At 36.1% G+C, this 27,730-nt stretch overlaps 1 protein-coding gene and 1 long non-coding RNA gene across 2 annotated transcripts; one reads left to right on the top strand and one right to left on the bottom strand.

Moving 5' to 3' along the window:
* PROS1 (protein S) lies at positions 1–27,730 on the bottom strand. Its single transcript, XM_019619569.2, has 14 exons — positions 27,327–27,730; positions 26,142–26,166; positions 25,727–25,813; positions 22,180–22,302; positions 21,903–22,025; positions 19,704–19,829; positions 14,518–14,639; positions 11,667–11,785; positions 9,456–9,645; positions 8,339–8,506; positions 7,107–7,275; positions 5,419–5,567; positions 4,475–4,688; positions 1–2,359 (listed from the first exon to the last, which is right to left on the bottom strand). The coding sequence occupies exons 1-14, from the start codon at positions 27,423–27,425 to the stop codon at positions 2,214–2,216; spliced, it is 1,860 nt and encodes a 619-aa protein (XP_019475114.1). The 5' UTR covers positions 27,426–27,730; the 3' UTR covers positions 1–2,213.
* On the top strand, positions 14,647–23,996 carry LOC109369666. Its single transcript, XR_002119071.1, has 3 exons — positions 14,647–16,584; positions 19,486–19,579; positions 23,741–23,996. It is a non-coding gene; the product is annotated as an uncharacterized LOC109369666 (long non-coding RNA).

Here is a 27,730-nt window from a genome sequence, read left to right on the forward strand (position 1 = left end):
TGGGAGAAAAAACTTGCAAATGCTGCTTCGTTTAATTTTTACAATAGGGAGGCACTTTTACATTTAAAAACTGGAGACATTTCATTGCAACTACAGTATCCTAAAATATTCTTGAACGATAACAAAAAGAAGTGGTGTCTGTGTGGAAAACATGATTTTCTTTAATTTCAATTCTATACCAATTTTTACACTTAAACAGAAAAAAAAAAAAGCACCAGCCTTTCCTCCTGCAGTTCACACAGGCTGATATAAGAGTTTGTAGTACTGTTGACGCTTGACTGTGTTTCCTCTCTATTTCTCTGCATGCTTGTACAAAGCAGATACTGGCCAAGAGCTTTCCAGAATTCAATTGTTATTTTAATGCTTATTTCAGTAGTTACTAGGACCAAATGAAGCACATGTTTCTTGAGATGGGAAGAAAGCAAGGAGGTGGAAGGATGCTTTCCTGCAGTGATTTCCCTCTCATAAAATCTGGAGATATGAAAGGGTTTTTTTCACTCGTTCTTAGCAAATTGAACCTCTAGTTCACTGGCAATTAGCCCCTGGGTGTCAGATGTATGGAATTCATGCTGATAAGCAGCTGCATACAAATCAGTGCTGGATAGACTCAGAGACCATTTTGAAGCTGGCTGGTGTAGAATTCAGAGCAAATACTGTGTTATATCTGAGGGCACAAGTGGGAAGCTGTGTTAACAATAACCTCAGACAAAGCAATAATGTTGAAAGGTGGGCTCAGATTCTGTGGTATGATGCACTAGTGTTTGTACTCAACTGTGAAAGAAACCTCATTAATGTCAATGGGAGCATCTCCAGAGAAAGACTATCCTCAAAATGAATATTGTCACAATCCACCCTTCTTTACATACATTTCCACTTCATTGTCTTGAGCAAAGAAAGCAAACCCTGGTTCTAAAAATTTGACAGATAAATGACTCTCCAGATGATGGATGGGAGTATATATACTCATTGCTTACAGCAATTCTCTTGCAATTTATTTGTATTGGGGTTAACAAAACCATATGTGAGCTGCACAGAGAGGCTTCTGGTTGCGTGAAAATGAGGCTGGAAGCAGAAAGAACACTAAGAACGTGAAAGAAATACCAGAAACACTTGAAATTAAAACATGAGGAAAACAGTACTCTTCTAATCACTTGTTTTGTTAAACTTGGCTGAGCAGAACATGGCTTTACATTCTGATATTGCTAGTAAAATCGAGACTTTCAGGTAGGTCAGAAACAACTGTATTACGGCTTGCAAATAAATCTCTTCTGGGGGCTCTGTGAATGCAAGGTTGACAAAAGTGAAGGGAATTTATGATGGACCATAGAGGGTGCTCGTATTGAGGAGTGCCAAATTTGTCATAAATTGAATAACAGTTTGCTGCAAGCTCTCAGTTTTACTTAGGAAATTCCAGTCTGCTCTCCCATGATGAAGACCAGAGCTCTTTCCTTCATACAATTTTCTGTTTTCTAAAATTGCCTCGCCTGTATTTTAATCCACTTTAGAAGTAAATTACCTGATCTAATCCAGAACAGTCTAAAGCTGTGTTCCTAAAATAGAAGAACTAAAGTTGGTACAATATAAGCTACTTTGCAAAGATGAACTATGTTTAAAAAAAAAAAAGAAAGAAAGAAAGAAAAAAAAAAAATAGTTTGGAAGTCGCTTTACCAACATTGGTACAAATATGTAAACATACCCACAGACAGCTTGGGCTCTGGATTCCAGGGCATTTTCTCTTTTACTGAAGGCATGTACTACAAAACCTGTACAGATTTCTCTTTGTATGTTATATTTGGAAAAGCTTAATGAGAATGATTTTGTCTACATTCTAATATACTGCTAACCTTTACAACTTGTAACTTCGTGCTGATATATGAAAAATAAGACGTAAAATTTCTCTTTCCGAACTAAATATACGAAGGGCTAGTCTGAGCATGGAAGATAAATCTAGCTTTATCACTGATATGAATTAAAAACAACAACAACAACAAAAACAACAAAAAACAGTGCGGAATTTTGATCTTGACTGTCTCTCTGTAGAGCTGAAAAGAGGAGATTTTTTCACCCACATTCTATAAAAAAGGGTGGAAAAACACGCTGTTGATTGTTTTCCTGGCACATCTTGAATAAAACAGTACAGGCTTCATTATGACATGAGACTAATTATGCAAATTATATCTGAAAGGAAAAAAGTTAAATTAAGAATTGCATGGTTACTCCATAATCAGTGGGCACGAGTGAGATCTGATGGAATTGTGTTTCAAAATGGCTTCATCCAGATCCAGCTGTCTGCTGTTGACTTTCACCTCCATGCAGCCGTTATAGAAAGCAGTTACTAACGTAGCACCCAGAGGAACATCTGCACAGAAACACATTCAATTTATTAGGCCATGGCATGCAATGTCTTAGGTATTTTTCAGACTGGCAAAATCATGGGAACGCTCCAATCTGCCTCCGTTAGTCATCCGTGGGAGAAAACAGCAATTTGGCATTTAAGTTCTTCCCCTTCTGTTTAAGATTCCTTGAGATAAAGTCAGCAAAGCTGAGAAGGGTCAATACAATTTGAAATATGCATTTTAAGTGTTCTTCCAACCAGAAACCAGAAAATTATACATAATGCAGGAAATGCTGCTATGAGAAACACTTAACTACAATGAACTAGTACTGTGTGCCATGGAGCCCACTGTTTTTCTCTTGACCTACAAACAGATGCTTATAGGTTTAGAGGTCATGGAAAGAACAATCTGACTTTTGCCAGAAAACCATTCTGGATTAAAATCTGCACGTTCTCAAATAGGGGACCCCTGGGAACTGCACACATTTTATTGCTTCCTTACTATTTCTTCCATGTGAAATCTCTGTGAGAGACCCACTTTATCTGTTGCTCATTTAGCTTTCTTAGAATCAGATCACTGATGTGCTTCCAGCGTTCAATATGTTAGGCACAGGATCAAGCAAGAACTGCTGTGAGGCCTCAGAATACAATATGTACTCATCTTCTTATCTATTTAGGATGCTTGACTTTAGCTAAGGTCTTAACTCTTAAGGCCTCGGTGTTGGCAATGTGCTAGGAAGAGTCAGATATCACAAACCTGAAGAAGACTCTGAAGCGACTAGAATCGTATTCAAGTTATTACGGCTCTGTTAATCTACTAACTTGCATCTACTAAGCAAATACAGACTTCATCTCTGTTTGAAAAGTCAGCAGGCATTACAAAAACACTTACCTGAAGCGGTGCCTGACAGTACTGCACTCTTAGAGTATTCTTATTCTATATATTCTATGTGAATGAAACTTGTCTGGTTAGCTGGGTTACAAGACATTGTATACCCATTCAAAAACAAAATTATAGAAGAAAGTCACATTTAGTGACAATTTTTTATATCCTCTACTACCACTGTATAAAGATTTGCCTCTGCATGAAAGCAGAGGCAACTATCATTTCAAACAGCTGTGGATTGGGGCTGCAGTACTGCCCAGTCTTGTTTCTATTCTGATGAGTAAGTCTAGAGGGTGAAATCATAATTCCAGCTTCCGCAGTGTATGCTGCCTTGAAAAATGCCTAAACAGATCATCTCCACGGGATACACAGTTTCTCACTACTTTATGCTCATGTATACATTTTCTCCCGTGGAAGAAACGCATTGCAGATAAACACTGGCTTTATCTGTGGCAGTGCTTTGACAATGCAGCCCACGTGTAACGTGGATGTCAATTCAAGACTACGTTCATAAAAACTGTAAGGCTTTCTGTAGAGATTGTGACTTACTCTTCCTAAAATACCTCTAACAGAGGATAATAGAAAGGCTCTGCTGTTAGTAACTTAACATCGTAACCATGGTCTTTTTCCTCTACCAATTTTTAAGTTTGAGGAACTCAGGCTCCAAAAAATCATTGTCTGTGGCAATGCCTTTGTTCTGCATGATTCACTCCAAAATCAAACTGCTGTACAAATATGCATGTGTACACTTCGTGTACAAAATTATGTTTGTTCATGTTTTAACACTGAGGATTCACTTGTGGTTTATTTAAACAAAATGTTATTTGCTATTTCAGTGTATTTTCCATCTCGCAAAGACTGTCAGTCAACTTGTTGAAACAATATTTCTGACTTAAGCTTCTGCATTTCTGACAATTTACTCATAAATATTTGTTTTCTTATATACTTGATGCAGTTCCTACTGGCATTTCAGAAAATATAATGCTTACTCCTTCCCAGGTTAAAAAGAAAAAAAAAATTACAAATTCAAACGTCTTGAGAGAGACTCATGCCTCTTAATGGACCTAATGATGATCCTATTGAAAACTGAGCTCCTTCAAAAGCTGCACAGACTGGATGAAACAAGAAGAATCTGGGAGGTGAAAAGGGTAAATGGTTTCTTGTACAGTTGTATGCTTTGTACAGCTTGGGCAAGGCTGAACGTAATGAGGCTTGTACAAAAGAACAAATGAATGAAAATAAATATAATTCACCTGGCAGGCCACCCAAGTAAGTGACAACATTTGTCATCATTGCTTGATGCAGGACAGACAGTTGCTCTGAATTGCTTTGGTCTGTGCGGGAATCAACAGACAGCTGAAGTTGCTGTTTGGTTACCAGAAGTCCAACTTGCACTTTCCTGGGTGTACATAGCTTCTTTGATTCCAGACTTGCCACAGTGATGTTTCCAATAGTCACAATGATTTCCTAAACATGAGAATATAAAGTCACAAAATATGCTATGTGTAACTTTAACACACAATTATACTTAATTTTGATACATTTTACATTTGGAAGTAGAAAGAAAAGGAATATGAGAGATGTTTTAAAAAGTTGTATCTTAAGCTGGAAAAGATACTGAAGGTTGATAGCTTCATCACCATTGTAAACATAAGTGATTCTGAAATTTATAAGTGAGAACATTCACTGTAAAAACTCTTTGGTTGTGGTTCGGAGGTGAAATCCTGCTTCTCTTAAAGTCAAAAGGAGTACTGCTACAGCTTCAAAGGCAACCATGTTTTCCTTACGTGCTCTCATTTCAGGCAGATGTATGGACGAGCAAAAACATCTGTTTATAAATTGAAACTAACATACTATCATTGCTATAACATCACGACTCAGCCTCTGCCACACCTCCTCTGCTGCTCTGTGCATTTGGAAGAAAAGGTTAGAGACGTGATATAACGGATAGCACCTAACATAGGAGCAGTTAGTGCTTTGTCTCTGCTGGAGCAATCACAAATAGTAATTCATTTTCTGCACATCAAAAGATGATGTAAGCGCTTTGCAAAATATTAATTCAGCCTTCCACCTCCACTGCGTGTAAGTAACTTCTTAGTTTGACTTTTTCACAAATGACTAGTAAGTTAAATGAGACAAAGATGAGAGTTGTGATTCGTGTGAGTTGATGTTCCAGCTGCTAGAACTGTAAGATCACCTGTGAGTCAGAAGAGTTAGAGTCCACTATGGACAAAGCAAGAGGCACTGTTTCATTAGAAACCAGAGCAAACATAACACCAGTGTCTGTGGATGGGCGAATAGTCATAGTCACATTTATTAGCCAGTCTTCAGCACTGTCAAGATTATCTGTTTTAAAAGAAAAGATTGAAATTAATTAGTTTACCTGCAAATGAAAAATTAATATAGTCTCAAAATATTAGTACTTAATCTGTTTTCATATTGTGGAAAAATTGGTTCTAATCTCCAGATAAAGTGAATTTTGGAACTTCTAGAAAGAACTGCAAGTCTAAACTGAACCACCAGAACAACCCACTTTGCTATTGTGCTCTTACAGGACTTTGGAATTTTATAATGCTGTTTTCTCTGTTTTAATGTGGAAGAGGTGCCGTATTTATTATAGGTCAATTTAAGATCAAACCTAAAAAACTGTGTAACTCATAAATTACTGCCATTGAGTAGAAGATTGGCAGTTCTGACACATTTTTACATTCTCAAATCATTCCACTATTAAAATGGGAATACGCAGATGGGTAAAACGAATGTGCAGATGGTGTGAATATAATTTAATATGATGTATTCACAGTGAAGCTAATACAAAAATTGTTTAAAGAGCTATTTGTCATCTTTTGTAACTTCCAGCATCTGCCCTCCCTTTCCCCATTAAAATCTAAGTTGATTTCTAGTAGTTTCTTCAGGAAGCAGAAATTCTACAACATGAAGTGAGGTTAGATCCCTACACAGAGGAAAGTGTGAGTGGAAGCAGTGTGTTACAACAGCTTGTGGGAAGGCAGCAGTAGCCACTTGAATTTGAGGAGAGTGGTACGGGGCTGGGAACTGAATGGAGGGTGGAGGAGTGAAGGCATAGCAGCAGCCCCACGTAAAAAGGTCGGGAGGAGACATGTCAACTTGTGAATGAATGGGAGGGAATCAAAAGAACCTTCAGTGGCATAAGAATCACTCACATTGAGTTGACTGGAAACATGATATAAGAAACTGAAGAAATCTTTTGAAGTGGGCTAGGGGATATAAATAAAAGGCCTCAGAAGGAATAGCAAGTCCTAAGATGAAAAAGACTGGAGAAAAAGAAAGGAGGGGCTGGAGGGTAGGATAGCATCTGAGATATAGAAGTGCAATGACAACAAGATTTGCGATGATACTAGAGATATTTCACTTCAGGAACTTGAGAGTACAGAGGATGATTCTGACTTGCAAAATTTGAAGTCAGGCAATAAAGTTTTGGGTTAAGGAGGAGCAAGTTAGGCATTCAAATGGGATGTTTATTTAAAACATGAATTGCATTAACAAAACTATAATGATCCTTTTCCACATCCCCAGTATACTTTCTCTGTCAATACCATTGGAGGTCTCTCAGCAGACAAACAGAGCAGAGTTAGATCTAATTAGAATTAGTGCCTATCTTTTGCAAATGAAGAGTATGCTTCCTAATCTAAAGCACAAATTAAACTGATGACATCAGTGGGACCAAAAATGCTCATTCAAGCATATTTCTCAAAAAAAATTACTGGAATCACCACTGGATGTAGTGGCACATAGCTTAGCATTGGTTTAGGTTTTTTGTTTTTTGTTTTTTACTTTCCTTTAAAATTCATCACCTCCATCAACAGTCCAGTAAAAAGTATAAGAACAGACAGAAAAAATACTTACTATAGTTTATATGAAACTTTGCCATGCCAGTGCCAGGATAGAAAGATCCTCTCTCAACTGTTACTAAACAGTGCTTGCTTTGTTTTTCTTGAATAACTTCTTTTACACCTGAATGTCCTTGATTCATCAGGTTCCAGGCACGAATGCAGCCATCCAGCCGAGGGTTAATCTGTAGAGGAATTATAGCACTGGGCATGTGAATTCAAATTTATTTTGAAAATGTTAATAAGAAAGTCTTACTTTACATATCAACGTAGAGCCAGTAATAGCCTTATCAGTGCTATACGTTATAGAACTGATACTTGAGAGTAAACAAATGGCATGCATTTAGTACCTCAGCATTCAATAAGTTATCCTAATATTTCCAGTTTTGATATTACTTATCTGTATAAAAAAGAGACTGCTTCTATTTTTAAAGCTCATGCTGTTCTTTTGCTTAGATTACTATAGTTTTTCTGTATATCTCAAGGACAATGACAATAGCACTGTTTCTTGTTTCTCTAGTCTTCTACTTGTATGAAAGCATAGACATTTCTGAAGAAATTTCTGTAATTACTTCCTGTTAGACAAGGAGATGCTGTTGTATTGCTTCATATTTTTTCTCTCTGCTTTGCTTAGGAAGAAAAAAAAAAAGAAAGAGAGAGAGAAGGAAAAACTAGGTGTACGGTTATTTTTTTGTCTTCTCTGTTAGCCCTCAGCCAGTTTGAGGGCACCCAGACTCTGAAGCAGATAGCTGAAGCAACTTGGTTGTGCCCACCCTCATCAACAAGCTAGGAATGGAAGACTGAGTGAATCATTGGTGGTGTCTAGCCTGGGCTATTAAGGAGTATATATAGTATATATATAGTAGAAATGAAAGCTCATTGTGCTACCTGCACAGTGATATCCATACCCATTTAGGGCATAGCAGAAGCTAGCACCACAAACGTGAGTCACTCCAAAATATTCACGCAGCAGAAGATTTAGTTGATTTAGGGAATCTTAAAGATATCTTAAAAAAAAAAAATGGTACAGAATCCTAAGGGATTAGGCCTTAAACACTGTGTTTTTGTAACCGAAACAAGAGGATAGACTGCAAAGTTCTCTGCACATTTACTTTCAAAACAGTGGTTAATAACCCAATTTTCATTTTCTAAACAGATTTCAAGCTACTACTCTTTCTTGCATGACTGCAAAAGAAAAAATACAAAAAGTAATAAATAAGTTTTAATTAACATTATTTTTTTAGTTACCTGTTTAATGAGACTGTCACCAACTTTGCGAGGTAATCCTGCAATGTACACCTTCGTTTCTAAGAAACCATGTGATTGCTTAAAGAGAGTTCCTGGGCTGTTAATATTCATCACTGCCTCTTTAGCTATTTTTACGCTGATGCTGTTTTCTAGTTCTTCAACTGATATCTAGAATGAAATGAAAATATTTAAATAGGCACATACAAACAAGTAGGATATTTCTAAATGCTAATTATATGTACCTGTATGAAGTATTATTTTTATATCTCTAAATATCTGGCTTGTCAAATAGTGTTAATGCATTCAGTACTTTATAGCATATTTAAACTTGGATCATCACAGCTGTCCATATCCATGGACATCTCATAGAAAGATGATCTTTTTTTACTCCCATTTTACCCCCAAGAATACCTCCACAGCTGATTAGTTTGTTTCATGCTCTATAGAATTTGCAAGATGCTGACTTCTACAATTGTACAATTTCTATATTTGGCATACAGTTCTCCATTTCACTGTAAGCTGATACAGAGAATTGAGTGAGTGAGACAGAACACAAACAGAACAGGTTCAGCACCTGCTCCTGCTATTGTTAGGCATCAAAGTAGAATTTTAATCTCAATCAAGTTGAACTGAACTGAAACAGGTCTATGCAGAATTCTAGGTTCTCTTCTCTCACTCCCTAAAAACAAATTTGTCTTAATAATACGGTGTCAATTACAGATGGTGGGCGAGGTCTTTCATCTTAGCTGTGCGAGCTTGAAGAACAAGCTGGACTTCTCGTTTACTGAAAGTAAATTTTGCTTTCTAGGCAAAGTGTTTTATTACTGTGCAGTTCACCCTGCAATCACACTTTCTAATAATCTACTGCTTCTTTTTTCATGACTGCAAAGAATTCCTATGTTTCTAGCTAGTGTTAATTCTCTCTTTACCAATGATGATAAACAGGTGCCACAAATTCCCAGAGGAAGGGCATCCCTGCACATTTCATGGTTAATTTTTTTAAATCTGTGATTTGGGAGCATCATTTTAAGCCTCCAGAATTGTTCCTTAGATTCTGCATATGGTATAGTTCCATTAGGGGATTAAAGGAAGGGAAAGAGAGGTAAATCCAACTTACAATATGCCACAGGCCATCATTAATGGCTTTTCCTCCACTGGTAACTTTTGTTCCAAATTCATTCTTGAATTGAATTTCAATCTTTCCATCACGAAGAGCAAGCAAAATCCATGCTGTATTGTCAAGGGATTCTGCATATAGTATAACTCCCTCTGAATCATATGTCCGGAAATCAAATTCTGCTGAAAATCTGAATTATGAAGAAGAATTTTTTTTATTAAGATGGGAATACTGAAGTACTGAAGAGCCTAGGAAAACCTGTTAGTAGGGTAAGAAAAAGTTAATAGATAGTCACCTTTTGGTAATTCTGTTTCTGAGCATTTGTGATATTTGCATCCTATTAGACAAAGGCAGAATCTAATGTTGTTTATCTAAATCCAGGGAAAACTTTAGCAACTGATTCCTGGAACTGGGATTTGAAAAAGCTTTTGTTCAGTTACCAAATCTCATAAGAGCATTGCATGTGAAGGATAACACATCCTGTTTATTAAGAAGATAGAGGCAATATCCCTATTGCATTGCATGGAAATACGATGTAGGGAAAAATATGTGATCTACAGCGTAATTTAGTAAAATGGGGTTGCCAAGTGCTATCCTTATATATAATGTATATATATATTATATATATATTATATATATAATTATAACTTAGCAATTTGCTATGTTGTCTTTTATGCATCTCTCTCTAATTTGAGAATTTGTTGTCTGTGTCTTGGCAGCTGAACATACACATAGCAAAATTACAATTTATGTATATAGGACAGGCTAGAGTGGAAAACATAGTGAGAAACAGTTCTCACCTCCCAGAACTTCTGGGCCAGATAAAAGAGATTAAGAATGAGAGGAGAAAACAAAGTACAGAGAAGTAAGGATTTGCTGGAAACAATAAAGTTGAGAAATTGAGAACTTAGGTCATTTTAACTCCCAGTCTTGTTCTTTGTCCACTAGATGTCAGTCTCTCGCGCAGACCCACAGCATTCTGTATTTACAGAGGCTACTAAGATAGCTTCAAACATTTATCTTATTAGAAAGGTCTTCCAGGAAAGCATTACTGCCAGGTCAACTTGGAAAAATGGCAGAGGAAAGAGTTCTCAATATTTATGTCTTTCTGTATGGTTCTGAGGCTCTGGGGATCATCAGCTTAACTGTTACTTTACTGTTACTCTGAAATTGTTCAGTAAGTCAAGAAACATTGCAATTTTGGCTGCCACTATGAAGAAGTCCAAGAGTAATACAGAGGTCACTATCTTTGTCAATTGCTCTAACAGCAATAAAGGAAATCATGTAGGTGGTGATATACAAGGTACTGTGCTTTATCAGTGTCCTCAGAAAGCTCTGAAAGGAAGCATGGGGTTGGGGCAGCCCTAGCCTGATTTTGTTGAAATAGCAGCAGCAGCAAGCTTAAAGCCATTGCCATATGTGAGAACAGAGAACTCTTACTCCTATAATATCTGAATTTTATTTGAGGATTCTAATTGATTTCTTGTATCTCTGACACTGTCTCCAACCTTTCCTAACCCCTGCTCTTTCTTTCAAGGGAAAAGTAAGCTTCTGTCACAAAGATACACCACTTTTTTTTTCCCTCTCTTGTGTACAAACCAATAGGACTTAGTGCCTATGATACCCTCAGTCCTCTTCCCTTTTTTGCACACTCAAGTCTCAATCTCTTTGAACTCTTTCTTCCAGTCCATACATTTCTTTCCTCCAAACAACATTGGTAAGTAGGACTGTAATGGTTGGAAGACTCCAGCTTATTTTTTCATAGATATGGTCACATCTGAATGCCAGTGGTTCACATTTGCCCTACCTAGCTCTGCACTGTTTCCTGTTTGGTACTCAGCTGCTACTGGCTCTACCTGCTTCTGAGGCGTCTGGAAGAAAATTGCTGGCCTTTTAGTTTTGCCACATCAGACAGTTTCTGTTTATATATAGGATGAGGTGTCTCAAGGACACAGTACAATAATTAAGAGATGCTGTGAAACAACTCCAGGCACATTACTCTTGCCTGTCCACTTTCAAATGACTCCATGCTCCCTTAAGTGAGTGTACATGCAGGAGCTTGAGTTAATCCATTCTCCACAGAAGGGTATCCTAACCCATGGGGGAAGGTGATATAACTTATGCACACAGTCCACTCTACATCCTCAGAAAATTAAGGGAAACAAGTGTCTGTGATTTCCAAGCATACTTTTATCAATAGCAAATGCTTACCTGGTGACATTTGGCAATTTAAACTTTAAGTACAGAACAGGAATCCCTGTAAACTGCTCTGCCAGGTAAAGCAGCTCATAATTCCTTTCTAGGTTCAGTGGGATACACGCAGAAATAGACTGAAAGTAATAGAAAAGAAAAAACCGTTAACATTGTATTGTGAAATTCCATTAAGCAAATTCTATTGTTTCCTGTTAGGCTGCTTTTTGTTGTTGTTTGTTTAAGCAACAGATGACTTCACTAATTTTTTTTAAACTTGAGTATCAATACATAAATTGATAACTCTCCTTTTTTTTTTTTTTTGTTTAGAATGGCCTCAAGTTGCACCAAGAGATGTTCAGGCTGGATTTTAGGAAAAACTTTTCTGAAAGAGTGGTAATCCACTGGAATGGGCTGTCCAGGGTGGTGGTTGTCTTTGGTGGTGTTCAAGAAATGTATTAAAGAACATAGTTTAGTGAGCAACATTGGTGGTAGGTGGAAGGTTTGAGTACATTATCTTAGGTCTTTTCCAACCTTAATAATTCTATGATTCTATAAATGTCCATTTATTTAAGCTGTTGAAGGATAGCTTGAAAAAGTTCTGGTGGGCTGCAACTATTTAAATATTCATTATTTTAATCAAGATTTCTCATATTCCATCATGTCATTTTCTGTCACCAGGGACCTATGACATCCATCTGCTAGAGTCCAGCCAAAGTCCATTATTAAAGTTGTGTGGAATCTAAACATAATCAGGTGTTAGAAGGGAAAGAGGTCAGAGCTGTGACTTGAGTAGATTTAAAAATAAATAAGTAAAGATCACCTTCTCTTTATCAATACCAATATACAACTAGTCATAGCTGAACAACTTCCAGTACAACTAGAATAATTTACCTGGAATAAAAAGAAGCAAATTACAGGTAAATACAGTAACAGATTGGTACAAAATATTTCTGTCTGTGTGTTCACTGAATGTAGTTATTTTATTTGACTTCTGGAAGGGGATGTTGATGCAACCAGCAACAGACTTCACTTCCTGCTAAAACAGCATTGAATTAATATTTCTGAGAACTGTTAATGGGAACAGGAAGGTCCTGAGACAGAATATTCTCAGGAAAAGTGTAAAAGAGGAGTTCTACGTGTTTGTGGGAACTAAAAGTCCTTTAACAGTATGCAAAGCTGGGATTAATCCTAGTTCTCTAGCCAAAGTCAAATATGAGACATCACAATCAGACAGCAACAGCTGCAATGAGGAGAGAAAAATCAAAATCAACATCAAAATCAGCAGCACTTATTTTTTCAGATATTCAGCTACCTAAACTTTTAAACAGGCTTCTGCACATAGAAACTACATCAGGTGCAGATTTAAACTAGTAAAATAATGAGCAAACAAATGTAAACTACCCTTTCCAGGCATTGTTGGCTTCTTTGTATTTTGGAACTGTGATTTTACAAGTAAAGTAATATGTTCAGTTTTCTCTTGAAAGTAAAGCACTTGGAACGTCTTCTGGTAGAGGGAGTAAGTTCTGCATTGAAGAAAGGTGGGAAGATATGCAGAATGTACTTTAGAGCACTGATACATTGACTAGTAGGAGCCTAAAAATCAATTTGCTATGAAGGTATCCCTCAAAACACATTGTGTATAATAAAAGATTATATGATGGCAGTATAGCAGTCCTATAGAATAGAGGTGACAAGAATATATGTGAAAGGCTCTTTTGTTCTCAAGATATTCATTTGGTAAACAGCTGAATACAGTTACTAAACTCTAGTGCATTAATGACACAGCAGTTTCATTAAATATACAGGTGTGATTAATTTTATGGCTATTCCATTTCACATTTGCCAATATAACTAGTCCTTGAACTGCATATATTTTTCAACTGATTAAACTATTTTTTTCAATTTCAGGGCCAGAAACTAGTTTCCAAATAGACAGATAATCACTTCCAAACAGCTGTTATGAGCATGTAATGAGGCTAGAAGATACTCTTCTCCTTTGATGAAAAAGGAAAAAGAAATGTAGTGACTCCCAGTGTTGTTCAGATATTAAATTTTAGCAAGTACAAACAAGTTCTAACGTATACATGCTAGCGCTTGTGCCAGACCTCATTCCTATGGCTTAGGTCCAGTTTTGTTGTACTGTGTTAGAGGTGTTGTTGCTTTTTTCTTTTTTCTTAGCAGTTATCTGCACTCACCTCATAAAACAAGTCTCAGCCTGCATGAATTTTTCAAAACATATAAAGAACGATTCACGAGAAAAGCCTCGTACTCAGATTCTCCAGAGTTCCAAATTTTCTGCTACTAATAAGTGTAAATTTTCCAACTGAGCAACAACAGTCCATTCTGGCTGTGAGAGGCTCTTCAATTGGCAAGTATTACTACATCCTTTTTCTTAAGCTGTTGCAGATGAAAACTGTGGAAAACAGTCCAGCTTTTGTTTTTTTGATCCAAACAGGATCTTGCAGTAATTCCGCAAAAGTGAGTGAAAACTTTTGTGCAGTCTAAGAAAAACCTGGAAACACGTGGCAAGTGGAATATTCTGGCTCTGAGTAAGCTGAACAAGAATTATTTGTATGATAGGAGAAAGCTGGGATCTATTTTGGAGGCAGAAAATAAAGGAGACTGGCTAGGGCTAGCTTCTCTTGACAAGATTTGTGTAAATAAGTATGCATGAACTGAATGGTATCCAAATACTTTACTGGGTCTGCTTTGTGAGTCAAACCATAGCTCAAAGTCACCAGCAATTTTTCAGCAATTTTGAATTGGTTCTCAAATAGCTTCCTATCTTCTTGAAGCTAACTCATCCTGTCACCAACAGATATCCAACTTTGTGATTTTCCACATGGAATTTTATGCAGTGCAGTTTTACCTCACAATTCTTCATGTCCTTGGAGAGCTTGAACCCTTTCTTGCCATCACAATAGCAGCTATAACTTCCTGGAGAGTTTACACAAAGTTGAGCACAAGTATTCTCAGCGCATTCATCAATATCTAGAAGAGATGAAAGCACGCAGCAAGAGTTTTTAAGATTTTTCATTGAACAGACTGAAAACATATGTTAAATTAATTGAATGATAAACAAGATGAGTTCTCCAGCATAAAATGAATCCAACAGGTGACTACCGCTAAGTTAAACTAATGCTAACGGATGTTCCCTGTGTAAAATTTTGAATCCAGAATTACCTGCTGGATGTATAAAACCTAGCAATCCGATAAGGGCCTCGCACTCAGAGCTGGGTAAAATTTAGTCTGATTTGTGAGGCAGTAAGAATTTGAGATGCGAGGTGGTTGCATTAGCACAGGAGACCTCAATAAATCACTACTGTTATGGTAGAAATGCTATTCTGGGTCAGACTTCTTCCTTTTCCTATGGATATAATCAAAATTTAGAGTATTAGAGGTATATATGGCCACTATGTGGTAAAGCAACGTGTTTTATTCACATACGACCAAAATCATTTCAAAGCAAAATATGTGTTAAAATAACACACAACAATCTCACAAAAAAACTAAGTTTAAAACAGCATCTATTAGCTTAGCAAGTTTAAATATGACTGCATTGCATGCTAGGAGCATATCAAGTCTTGTGGACTTAGCTACCAAAAGGCATAGGATGCAATATAGAAATCTGTTGACGACACTGCTTTCCTGTTCTGATGAAAGGTTTGATACTTATCAAATGACAGTTTCCTAAGATATAACTGGACAGTTGCTGACTACAGCCTTTTGGATTGTTCAAGTTCTAATTGATCTCAGGTACATAGCTGCAGAAAATGTTGCATAGCAGACTTCTGCTTCTCTCTTCAAATTTCTTCAAATGCCTTACAAATCCAAAATCTCAGATAAGTAAATAAAAGAAGTTGTTAATACAGAAATATAGTACTAGATGTTGCCATTAATTGATCTGATGTAGCTTCTTGCAGATGCTTTTGTATTGCAGCATCATAACTTGACTTAGTCTTATATAATGACTGTATAAATTCACTTATGACGTGCCTGAAATTACAATCTTCAGAGAACATTTGCCAGTGTTAAGAATTTTCACTGCTTGGATTTGAGAAAGCTGTCCTATTAAAATGTGTTACTCTGAATGTACAAATGTATATACATACAAGCAAACTCCTGCAACAGTAAACTACAAACGTTCTGGGTAAGATGTGAGGGTGGATTGAAATGCTTAAGAGCTTATTTTGGAGCCTTATTCATACTTATTTCCACATATGCCTCAGAGAAAATAGTCACAAATTATTCATGCAGCAGAATTTAGTCAGTTGTTAAGAAGTATTTTGCTGATGCAGAACTGAAATTCGACCCTTTCATCTCCTTCATCTACAGTTAGATTGCTTCTCCTTTGTTTGGCATATGTACTCCTTTCCAGTTGGAAATCATTAAACTATTCATGGTCTTGATGGCTGTTGTCTATCCCAATAGATTGCAAGCTCAGCTTGGTAAAAGGAGTTCTACTGTGAAAGTCATTTCCTAATAATTTCCACTGACTGGCAATTTCATGTCTATTTAAAACTATGACAACAAACCCATTGATTACGATGTCAAGCTGGTTCTGTTGCTGGTTGTTTTTTCTAATTTTATCAAACATATCAATGAGGCAATGACAAATTCAAAACAGAATCTACACATACTATGCAGTGGGTAAGAATAATGCTTTATCTATATTTTCCTATTCAGCTTGCTTTGGAAAAACAAATTTCATTCTTGTTATGATCACTAGAGGATCAGAAGAGAGTGAGAAATCTGCCTAGGCCTGAGCATATGGAGAAGAGAAGGTAAAAAAAAACACCTATATCCTGCTTTGCAGTGAAGATATGAAAGGAAAAATTCAACATCTCCTGAGAGGAATGGAAGTAGAGAGACTCCTAGAAGCAACTCTTCTCAAGGCCTTCCAGAGAAACATGACTCTGTAGAGATGCTTTAGGAGGTACTGTTCCCTGTGGAATATTCTTTACCCCTTCCAGCACGTGAACACCAGCCAATACAAAAAAAATAAAACTACAAGCATTGGCTAGCCAGTAGCAATAGAGTAAATCTCTGAAATGAATGAATTCTCTGAAAGCAGTAGTTCATTTTGAATGCATTCCTCAGGCCCAGAGCCTGCAGACAAACATAAACTTATGAACCTATTATGAAAGCTTATTGCACACTGCTTGACAGGTGAATTTCTATCTTAAATCAATTACTCAGAGACTTGCGCTAGTCTTGGGGAGATGTAAATTTCCATTGCCAAAATAAACCTAATGCTCATGAGTAAGGTCTCCCTCCAGAGTGTATGATATGAACAGGAGGACAGCAAGCTTCATGCATAGCTATGAAAGTCACCTTCCACATCAGCTGTTCTGGAATCCCTTATCAGTCCAAATAGCAGAATCTCCCCATGCAGAGCTAATTGACCTGCTATAGAAATGCTGAATCAGGAGAGGATTAGGCTTTTTGGAGGTTTTTTTATCGCTTTAAAATTATCCTTTTCTTCTTCTGAGTTGTACTCAATGTTTTTGCATGCTTGTTTGAGCTATTTCCTCAATGTTTTTGCATGCTTGTTTGAGCTATTTCAAGAGCTTCCCACAGATCTGTCCAAATGATAGTTCCAGATCATAAAATAGTCATCAGAAGCTCCTCAGACAAACTCATGGATATGTTGCAGCATCCTGGGTTCGTACAGCTGCTTTCAGTGCAAGATTGAATGATTGCTTTTGCTGAGTTGCTAAGACTTAAAATCAGCCATGAAGGAGTTGCAAACCATGTCCTAGAAGAGAGCCATTCTATATACTGCTAGAGAAACATAGTAATTTCCCCAGAGCATGAATGTGGATAAGCAGGGTTTTGTGTGTGTTAAACAATTCATGAGGAAAGAGGAAAGCCTTATTCCTTGTCTCAGATTTTCACAACAGGTACTAGGGAGGACTAATATCTGAAATGCAGAAATACTCTGTCTTGTTTGATTAACTGGCTCATTCACTTCCTTAGGAGAAGTTCCCCGTTCAGAGAAGGAAAAATAATATGAAGATAGGTACACAAAATAATTAGATAGTTCTTTAAAATATGGTTTCAGCATGAGATGAGAAGAATATAAATTTGAATCTAAAATTATATGATTTCTATTGAAAAAAGACTGGATTGTACAGATTTCTCCCTCTGATGATGTCTTACAAAACATAGCAAAAGTCTCGTAGGAACTGGTGGAAAAAAATCTCTTCCTCATTATGGTAACAGTCATCATCAATATAAGCGTGTATAAATGAATGCAAACCTTATTTTTTAGCAAATGTAACTGGATTTGATCACCTACATGCAATACAGCAAAAAAACTAATGCCATTTAGTCTTTTAGGAAGGCTACATTTCTGTGGATTTGGTGACTCATTTAATGTCATTATAACTATGTCTAAAAGCTTATTGTCAGCACTGCTGCAGTTCCATACAGGAGGTAAATCTTTGCTGTTTTTATGTTCTCATCTTGCAGCCTTCTGGGATCACTGTATTCAAAAGAAAAATAACACTTCAATTCAATTTGATGCAACCCACATATCTGAAGAGAGTCGTGGAAGGGGTGACAATTAGATACACTACCATGAGTTCTCATTCCCATGCATGTAGCTCAAAAAGGGGCATAAAACTGTCAGTTAAGTTTTAATCCCATAGTAACTAGATAAAGAGCAGATGTCTGAATATGTAATCATTACCACAATGAAAAACTTTATCACAAGAATGCTGCATGGAGCAAAAGATTCATAACCAGCAACAAACTGCTTTTCTCTCCTTTTGAGCAATAAAATAGAGCTAGCATTTGAAATAAAAATCGATCACTGATGTTATTTTTTTGTATGTGGCAGAAATATCTCCTTCATAGTAAAACTCCAAAAGCTCATATCCCTCTTCTACAATTGAAATTGAATTTCTGATATGTGTACTGAACAGAAATTTTAACAGAGTGAAATACACTGTAGAACAAGTTTGCAAATACTTTCAATGCTTGAAATAGTTACTATTTCATGATGGTTTTGGAAGAGAGGCTTCTTGCCATTTTACCACAAGTAATCAACACTTTTCAACTTTGTTGTAATTGTTACAGAAATTTGTCTTGCGTTTCTTTCTTCTATCTTTACACTTCACAAAAGAGGGAAGAGTCTCTTGATGCAGGTCCTTTTTTTTCCCCACAATTCTTTTTCTGGACGAAGAAAAGTATTTATCATTTTAAATATTGGGTACTTTATACAACTGTCGTGTTGTCATATCCAGCCTACAATGGAGATCAATTCACTCTTATGCTGTTAGTTTTCAACATAACTACAGAACTCAAGGAGGGATTAGACAATTGAATTTAATGTTAAATTTCACTGACCCCAGCGAAAAGCTCTATAATGTAATTTAAATTTAAAGACATATAAAGAAAGACTTAGTCCCTAGCCAGGAGGGCTAAATAAACCTAAACAACCTATTAGACGGATAAAGAAAAACTTTTTAGCATTTTGGCACCAACAGATTAAGCTTTGTTTTCATTTCTTCTTCTCCTTACAAATATTTCTGTCTTAACTGGTAAGGAACTGACGAATAAGTACTTTTAATTGCTTTTCCTATAACCTCTCTCAAGTTAGACACATATAGTAAACTGACAAATGTGAAATATTCCATCTATATTCCACCACAACTATAATGGTGCTTAGAAACAGGATACAAGACACTCTAGTAATGTCCAGATGCTAAATGCACTGCTCCAAGTTATCCAGAAAAAACCTGTTAGTTGGTTTGAGAGCTTGGACAGAAAGTCCTTTTTACAGTGGAACAGATAATGTCCCATGAACTGACAAAATCATCTGGCATTGCAGGAGGACACGCAAGACTATGCTGGATACCCTAAGACCTCACAGCAAGTCATTGAAATGCCTGCAGTATATCTTGGACCCCTGAAAGAACAAACAAGTGAGTAACTCCATAGTAATCAATATACCATATAAGAGATGCTGGATTTTGTATAGCAGTAGATTCAAAAATGGAAAGAAATGGAGGAATATGAGAGGGAAGGAGGCAGGAAGGGAAGTCCTACCTTCACAATTCTTGGAAGTTGAATTATATGTGTAGCCTTCTGCACATTCACATTCATATTTACCCAGGGTATTCTTACAGACAGCTGTCCCACAGATGTTTGGATGTAATGCACATTCATTTATATCTAAAAATACAAACAAGTTATTAAAAATAAGTTACTGTTTTGCATACCATTTTTTCTTAACTTGGTCCAAAACTGTAAGAACTTGGTAAGGCTGGCAAACTGTCTCTTGCTAGTTAGGTTTTCTGTGCTTTTATAGTGGTCTATAACTGTAGCACTAAAGACTTCCAGAGGTCCCTGAAAGGCATTTCTGCAGACTCTCAGTCAAAAATGAATTCTCTGCCTGTCTACCTTTAAAATCTTCTCACATGTTTAGTGGCTAACAGGAAAAGAGAAACATATCTAGGAATGCAGTAAGAGAAATAGTCTGTGGATTTCCTATAAGCTAAGCTACACTGCATAATAATATCCCGTCTTTTATAAAACATCTAGAAAGACAAGAAATAATCCTATCCATTTCTTACATGTCACAATTGGCTATGCTGACAGATCTTCATGTTGCTCCCTGTCTCTTCATCCCCCAAATCATTCCAGTGTTTATCTTCTGTGTTGTTTCATATTTTTCAATGTCAATGTGACAACTGGATACAACATATAGTATAAATCTAACTAAATGTCTTGTAGACAGAAAAATATCCAATCCATGTTAGCATTTTAACTCCCATCTGTATGTGCAAGGATCATTCTGGTTTTCCCCATGGTTTTGTAGTAACTGCACTGGGGAGAACTGAGTCTGTTACCTGCCTGTGAGGATTCAAAACATTTTTGAAGTCACAGTTGTCCAAAATACAGGCTACTTTTTGAGTGTTATTTTCTGCGCTTTAAATTCCTTGGTGTATAATTTTGAAGATGATTGTAATTAAATACTTAAATCCAGTTTTTAAATGACCTAACTAGTACTCTGTTTGATTAGTTTTCAAGTTATTTGCCAATCTGATGGTCTTTGAATGATCAACACCCAGATCTGTACTTATGTCACTATTGAAGGTAGAGTAGAACTCTAGAAGAAACATCTCAGTCTAATAATAATGTTCTCTAAGAAAATGTTTATGATTTTTTTTTTTTTAGTTGCTTAGTTATTTCACTTTGTCTGCTACTCATTGATTCTAGTGTCAGATAACTAAAAATAACTTGTTCTTTTTAAGCCAAGCATTGTGTTACAATAAAACCTTTGCAAAGAATCAGTTACATCATTGGTCCAAATTGTTAAAGTATGTTTGTGTATTTTTAGCTTCAATATATGTTTTAAAAGATTTTTTCAACATCATTCCAAGAACTGCAGAGATTCTAAATAGCTTACCTGTCTTCCCTATTTGACATAACAGAATTTTTTTTTTCTTCTGGTATTTCCAGAGGAATTATTAACTCTCAAATATATTTAGACTAAAGGAAGAAACAGTGGCAGACAACCCTTAGGTTGTCTCTTGAATTATTTAACATTATCTGAAATGGTTGGCATGGTTCAGAAATAAAATATGTGATGTGAAAATGAAAAGATATTGCTTTTTTTTTTTTCTTTTTTCTTTGAAGTAAGATTTGCTAATTATTTTAATATATAGACTTCATCTGGAGTGGAATGAAATGCATAGGTCGTGGTCAATAATAAATTGACAACTATTCATGTATGAGGAAAAAATTATGCTAGGTGATTGAAAGACAAATGTTTTTCTTCATGTACAGCATTTTCAGTTTCATTAATAGTTTATTCTCTAACAAACATACAAACTTCCAAAAGAAGACAGCAAATTTGGAGTGACTCAGTCTAAGCCAGTGTTTGCCAGATAGGATTTGCACGATAACAATGTTAGCTGGTTGCAACATTCTATGTTTCTGTTTCAACAAGCTTAAAGGAGATATGAAACTGGTTAGTGACTAAAACTTTCTTTGAACCTTAGTTGGTTCAACATCTTCATTCTTTGATCTTGTTCACTAAACAGTTGTACAAATGTTTGTAGCAGTATAAGGTAGGAAGTAGGATGAGCAGCCTAGTTGAAGCAGGCCTGCAAGCTTCCAGTAGCAATGCAAGCTTCTGTTGATTTAGAGCATTTATGGAACTACTTGGCTAAATTCTTTCCCCTAAGTCGATAGGCAATGGATTGTTATGTAGTGATACTCTCCTTAAGCCTCACTTCCTACCTCTGCAATCTCGTTTATTTGAATGCATGAAGTAGCCATCCTCACATAAACAACGGTAGCTTCCAGGCAAATTAGAACAGCGTTGGCTACAACCTCCATTGAAGTCTTCACATTCATTTATATCTAGAAGGAAAACAAAATAAAAATCGTTGCTCAGGGAAACACAACCATTGACAATTGTGTGCATGTAGGTATACTTCAAGATCAGCACTATTCAGCACTAGAACTATAACTGTATTCCTAAGAACTAATATTGTAGTGAGATTAGAGATTATACCTTTTTCACAATTCTCTCCTTGCCATCCTGGTTTACAGATGCATGTATATCTGGCTTGTCCATCTATGCAATCCTTATATCCATCTCTATGGCATGGCAGAGGGCTACACTGGTTTGAAATTTCTGCAGGATGAAAACATTAGAAGTGCACGTTATTTGAGGATATTTCCCTCAAGGATCAGATTAATCTCTCCTTTCGTCTTCCACAGGTACCTTTTACCTTTCATAAAACAGGGAGAGGCTTGATGAATAAGATCAGATATTGATACAAAACTCTTGCTATTAATTCTGTTAGCCAGAATCTGCAAGTGAAAAAAAATCTAAAGCCACCAGTATTCTTCATCAGACAGAAAACTACTTGAAAACAAGTGATTCACTAAACCACAATAATCCTTGCAGATTGTGACCAAAGTCTTGACTACTTTTTTTTAATATTAGTGACATATTTAACCCTTTAGAGAATAATGCTCTGTCTTATTACGTTGACACAAATTTCAGTAGAAATTCCAAATTTTCAACAAGTACCCCAGAATAAAATTCAAGAGCTCAGTTTCTCTGTTCAAGAAACTGTATTGTGTTCATAGAGAGACTTATACCTCAGTTTGTTTTGGCTGCCCAAGCCTTACATGTAGACTGAATACATAAGTGATAATGCTGTCTCCTGTCACAAATATTAGCTTCAATGGAAAAAAAAAAATAGATTGGAAAAATCAACTGAAGATTCTTTATGCATGCTGGCAAGACTTCAAGAAGCAAGGCTCAAAATACATAGTTGGGACAAAGAACACAAAGCTCACTATCTTTTTGCTATGCCCAAAATACATAAATTCTTCAAATTTTTTCCACTATTTTCCTAATTTTTGTCAGCATACTATATCAAGTGTCCTTATATTTACTTCTCTTGAGTTTGTCAGTACTCTTATGGATTATTTATCACCAAACCTATAGAAGTCACAAATATACTGTTTCCTCTTAAAAAATATGTTTTTGTACATATTTTAGGACGTTATTTCATGTTTTCTAAAAAGAAAATAAACATGAAAAAAGAGTATTATAAAAGAACAGGTAGAATGAAGACAGAATTTTGGGATGCTCAGATTTAAAAAAAAAAAAAAAAGTAGGCTGGAAAGGCAAGTAATCTTGCAGAATGAAACTCGCTGTGATTCTGTGCCAAAAACCTCACTGAATTTCTTTATGTTGAGCCCCACAGAAGAGTAAGTTTAAAGTTGTGTAAGAGAGTTTAAAAAAAACTGTTAGCATATTTGTCAATTAAATTTACTTAATATTTAAATTCTGCTGCAAGCAAATCCCAAACCTCAAAGGCCAGACAAGCTCCAAAACCATACAGCATCTCTAGAATAGCTACTGTACGGCACTTAATACTCATGTTGCAGACCAAAGGACTCCAGTTTCAGGTAAGACTGGCAGAAGAAATTGCAAAGAAGAAATAAAAGGAACGGGGCTGATACATGACTGTCACAGCAATTTCCTGTGGTAAAAAAAATAGTTGTGTAACTACCTACATTTTTTTTCTCTTGCTTGCTAATTTCTGCTTTTGTAGGTCAAGGAACAAGTGTGTGAACCAGGCTTGGAACAAGCAAAGCATTTTATAAATGACAGATGTGGAAGGTACCCTTGAAGTGTGCAATTGCAGAAAAAAACTGAGTATGAATGTTTCTGTGCAGAAAGTAGTGATGGCATGTGAGTCTGATCTCACAGAAGATGGGTTATGTTGTCAGTGCAAAATATACATAGATGGAATAAGATGAATTAAGTAAATAAACAGGAAGAGAACTGGGGATGCTAATAAATTTAAAAAAAAAAAGTGAACTGGTGAACTTCTGGGGCTCCTTCTGACCTTCTATTCACTAAATCCTTCTGAGAAACATGCGTGACAACAACTAAATGTCATAAGATCTACTCAGGCTTCAGTGAAAAGATAGGTGGCAAGAAACATCCTCTCCCACTTTAAGTCTTTGGTATCCAGAACATGTGCCGTGCTGAGCTGGATAAGTGTAAACATTGGGATTTTTTAAGCCTTTATTTTCAAAAGCAGTTAAGTATGCAACTATGTGATACAGACGTTTAGGAACTTCAAGTTACCTTAAAATTCTATTCGCATTGTTATTTTTATTCTTTCCCATCTTGAGATTCACACTAGTTACTGTATTGTTCTAAAGTAATTGTTATAATTAATTTTTTTCTTATTATGAAAATTGGATTTTTCATTTTGACACTATCAAAACAATTCGGATAATTACATAAACACAAAACTTTTAAAATGAAAAAATGCTTGATATTCAGTATCGTAAGATGCATGAGTCAATGAAAATACATTTCCAAAAAAAAGTCATAGTCTTAATGGGAATTAATTATTCTGCTTTCTCAGCAGTATTTCCTTTTCAGAAATGCTCTGCATAAAGTCCTTTGAACAGTCAAGCCTTTGGAACACTTGCAAAGGTTATGCTAACTCTTTTAACTTGTCCTTTTTCCTGTTGACTGACCAACAGTAGTAACACGTCTTTCCTCAATATTATGAATCCAAATGGAGAAATACAATAACAACAAGTTAACTAGTTGCATTCACAGGATAATACAGAAACACTGTGCACTCACACAACTCTGCTAAATTCTTTTCTCCCAGAACCAATAAAGAGTGAGAAAGTGTGACATCAATGGCAGTATATTTTAGTTTATGACAGCAGGCACGTTGGCTAAGTGATCTGGAAAATATGTTCATCCATGACCACGTAGAGTGTCATTATTAAGAATTTTTCTCACCTTCTTTTGCTTTCAGTGACAAAAACAGGGACAGATGATCAAGAATAAGAAAATTTCTCTGATGCTTATAGGCTGTAAAAGTTTAAGAAGTTCAGAGAGATATTTCTACAGTGACGAGTAGGGAATGAGCTACAGATGTTTCCTGTGAATTTACTAGAAAAAATACAGTTCACACTGGTATTATGAATGTATGGGCATAGAAAACTACATATTTGAGCAGCATCACAAACTCTTTGCTTTGTGGTCTTCTTGTATCTGAAGTAAATAACTAGATCTTCTAGCTCATGTTTGATTTTTTCAGTTAGTGGCATTACACCCTTCAACAAAGGATATAGTGTAACCATGGGCCAAACTGTAGTATAAAGGCTAATTTGCCAGGTGGCCTCTTCGCTCAATTCATCAAACAGGATTTGCTTGAAGGGCAGAGTCAAGTATCGTTACTAAAGATATGGCAGAGTACTGAGGCCATACTAGGGAACATTGGTGAGCTGTGACAGCACACGCTTTTATGCTTCTGGAAAGTCTGCCTTCCATTTCGCAGTTTGTTTCTTTTTTGGTATGCTTTGTAAAAATTAAAAACAGTCACTTACTCTGCAAATTCTCTCACCTAAATTTCTTGTCAAATTCTTTTCCCAGATAATTGTTTGCTGGAGTTAAATAGAGATTTGCGTATTTTTCTGGCAAAAACAACTGCTTCCTAGCCATGGACATGTGTGTGTGTTCAAGTGTGAGTGCAGTAGGTAAAGCATCCAGCAGCAGCACTTACCATTGACACATGCCCTCAGGTCAGCAGGAGAATCTGGAGTAACTGCAGTAACCCTGAAAACTCCTGCTCGATAGGAGGCAAGGCAGCCTGCAAATGCAAATCCACACATAGGATACAAACACTCATTTAGACTGAAATTACAACAGCTTATACATGGCATCTTCAAAGACTCTCTTCTCACAGTTTGAAACAAGTTAGAAAACTTGTCTGGGTATATTAAGGACAGCTGATCACAGACCAGCCTTCTTAGTGCCTTTGCTGGGATCTAAGCACATCAGACTGCCAAAGAGCTAGTATGCATTATAATAAGCATGGAAATCTTTTAGTGCTGTGGGCAGAATAACAAAACTAACATTATCCAAATAGGAAGGGTAGTGAATGACACAATAGAGTTGCTCAGGTTTCTTGTACTTACTTAAATACTTGGGATAAAAATACTCCTGCACAAAGAAAAGAAAAACAGAGGGTAAGAAAAACTGAAGGTAGACAGAAATACAGCAAAACACACTGAAAATTTTCTAAAATGTATTTGTCTTATAACTCTAAAAGAAGCAAAAAAGAAAATCACTTGGATTCATAATGATGCATATAAAACTTGGCATGTATTCTATTATTTAGGGTAAGATAGTAGATTATTTCGTATCAAAGGACTCAGTGGAGAGAAGGTTAAGATTCTGCACTGAATTTGACAATTTTAAAGTGAAGGCAATGAAAGTGAATTGGATGTGATAATAAATTGGAGGTCAAAATGAAAATTTGAAAATTTTTTCTTAGAATGGGAGGATCTTGCCCAATACTATTACTAGAGACAGAGAAGCCTCCTTTTTTATCTTCAGGTAAAGAAGGGAAATAAAAAAATAAACTAAATTAAATTAAAAACAACAATAACAACAAAACAAAACAAAACCCCCCCAAACACCACAACATGGAATAGGTTGAATATTTTACAAGAACTTCATTCCAAATAAAGTGAAGTCTTGTTAAACTAGATTTTTTTTTTAATAAACTACTGATTACTGAAATATTTTTTTTACTTAAATATCAACAAACAGTATCTCCAAATACATGCAATGTTATCAAAGACAGAACATAGAACTAATACATGGCTTGCAAATCAGGAATTCATCTTAATCACATATTCTGTACATAATAACCCCTTTACAGGATGAAGCTGACTACAATATTCCTAATGCTAAATACTGTGCAGTGGGAATGAGCTGAAGAACAGTTATCTCCACTAGGAAAAAAGCTCATAGTAATACGTTCAATCCCTTCATTAAAAGAGTTGCACTGCCATGCATTCTCTGTGTAAAATTTTAATTGAAGCTAACAGGCTTTCCCCACATGGAATGCACGCAGACAACTGTGGTCTAAAACTGGTGATCCATACCTGAAATCAAAATAATATCTACTCAACTATTTTCTTTGCTTATATGTTGTTTAGTATTAATTGATTCTATACGCAGGAGACTTTCAGCCCAGTTCTTGGTCTGCAAGGTTTGAGATTTTTTTTAAGCTTTGCAATGTGAATCCTGTGTACCTCTAGAATCCTACTGCAAAGAAGTACTGCTTATCTCACAGATGTTCATCACATACTTACAGTTTCAGGATTATTTTCAAAGATTTCTCTGGCTTCTTCCTTGTTGCATAATTCTTCAATACATTCTCTTTCTAAATTTCCCTTCTTACTTTCTTCCATAAAAGAATTTGCTCGACGTTTCCTCACCAGGAACTCAGAGGCATACTGGTGGGATAAAACTTGGTAGAAACAAAGGAGCTCTGTTATTTATTTTCAACTGCTAAAATATGAGATAAACATGAGATTCCCTTACAAAAGTCTGAATTAAGAGATTACTCATGAAGTGGCTGTTTCCTATGATTTAGGCACAAACAGTCCAGGATTCTGTTCTTGGTACACGTCCTAGCTGTTCCTGACCAAAAAAACTCCAAGTCACCACAAAAAAGCTTATGCAATGCTGTGTCTGAAGCACAATTTAAATGTTA

This window comes from Meleagris gallopavo, chromosome 1 (genome assembly GCF_000146605.3).
Source record: "Meleagris gallopavo isolate NT-WF06-2002-E0010 breed Aviagen turkey brand Nicholas breeding stock chromosome 1, Turkey_5.1, whole genome shotgun sequence".
In the NCBI taxonomy this organism is placed as follows: Eukaryota; Metazoa; Chordata; class Aves; order Galliformes; family Phasianidae; genus Meleagris; species Meleagris gallopavo.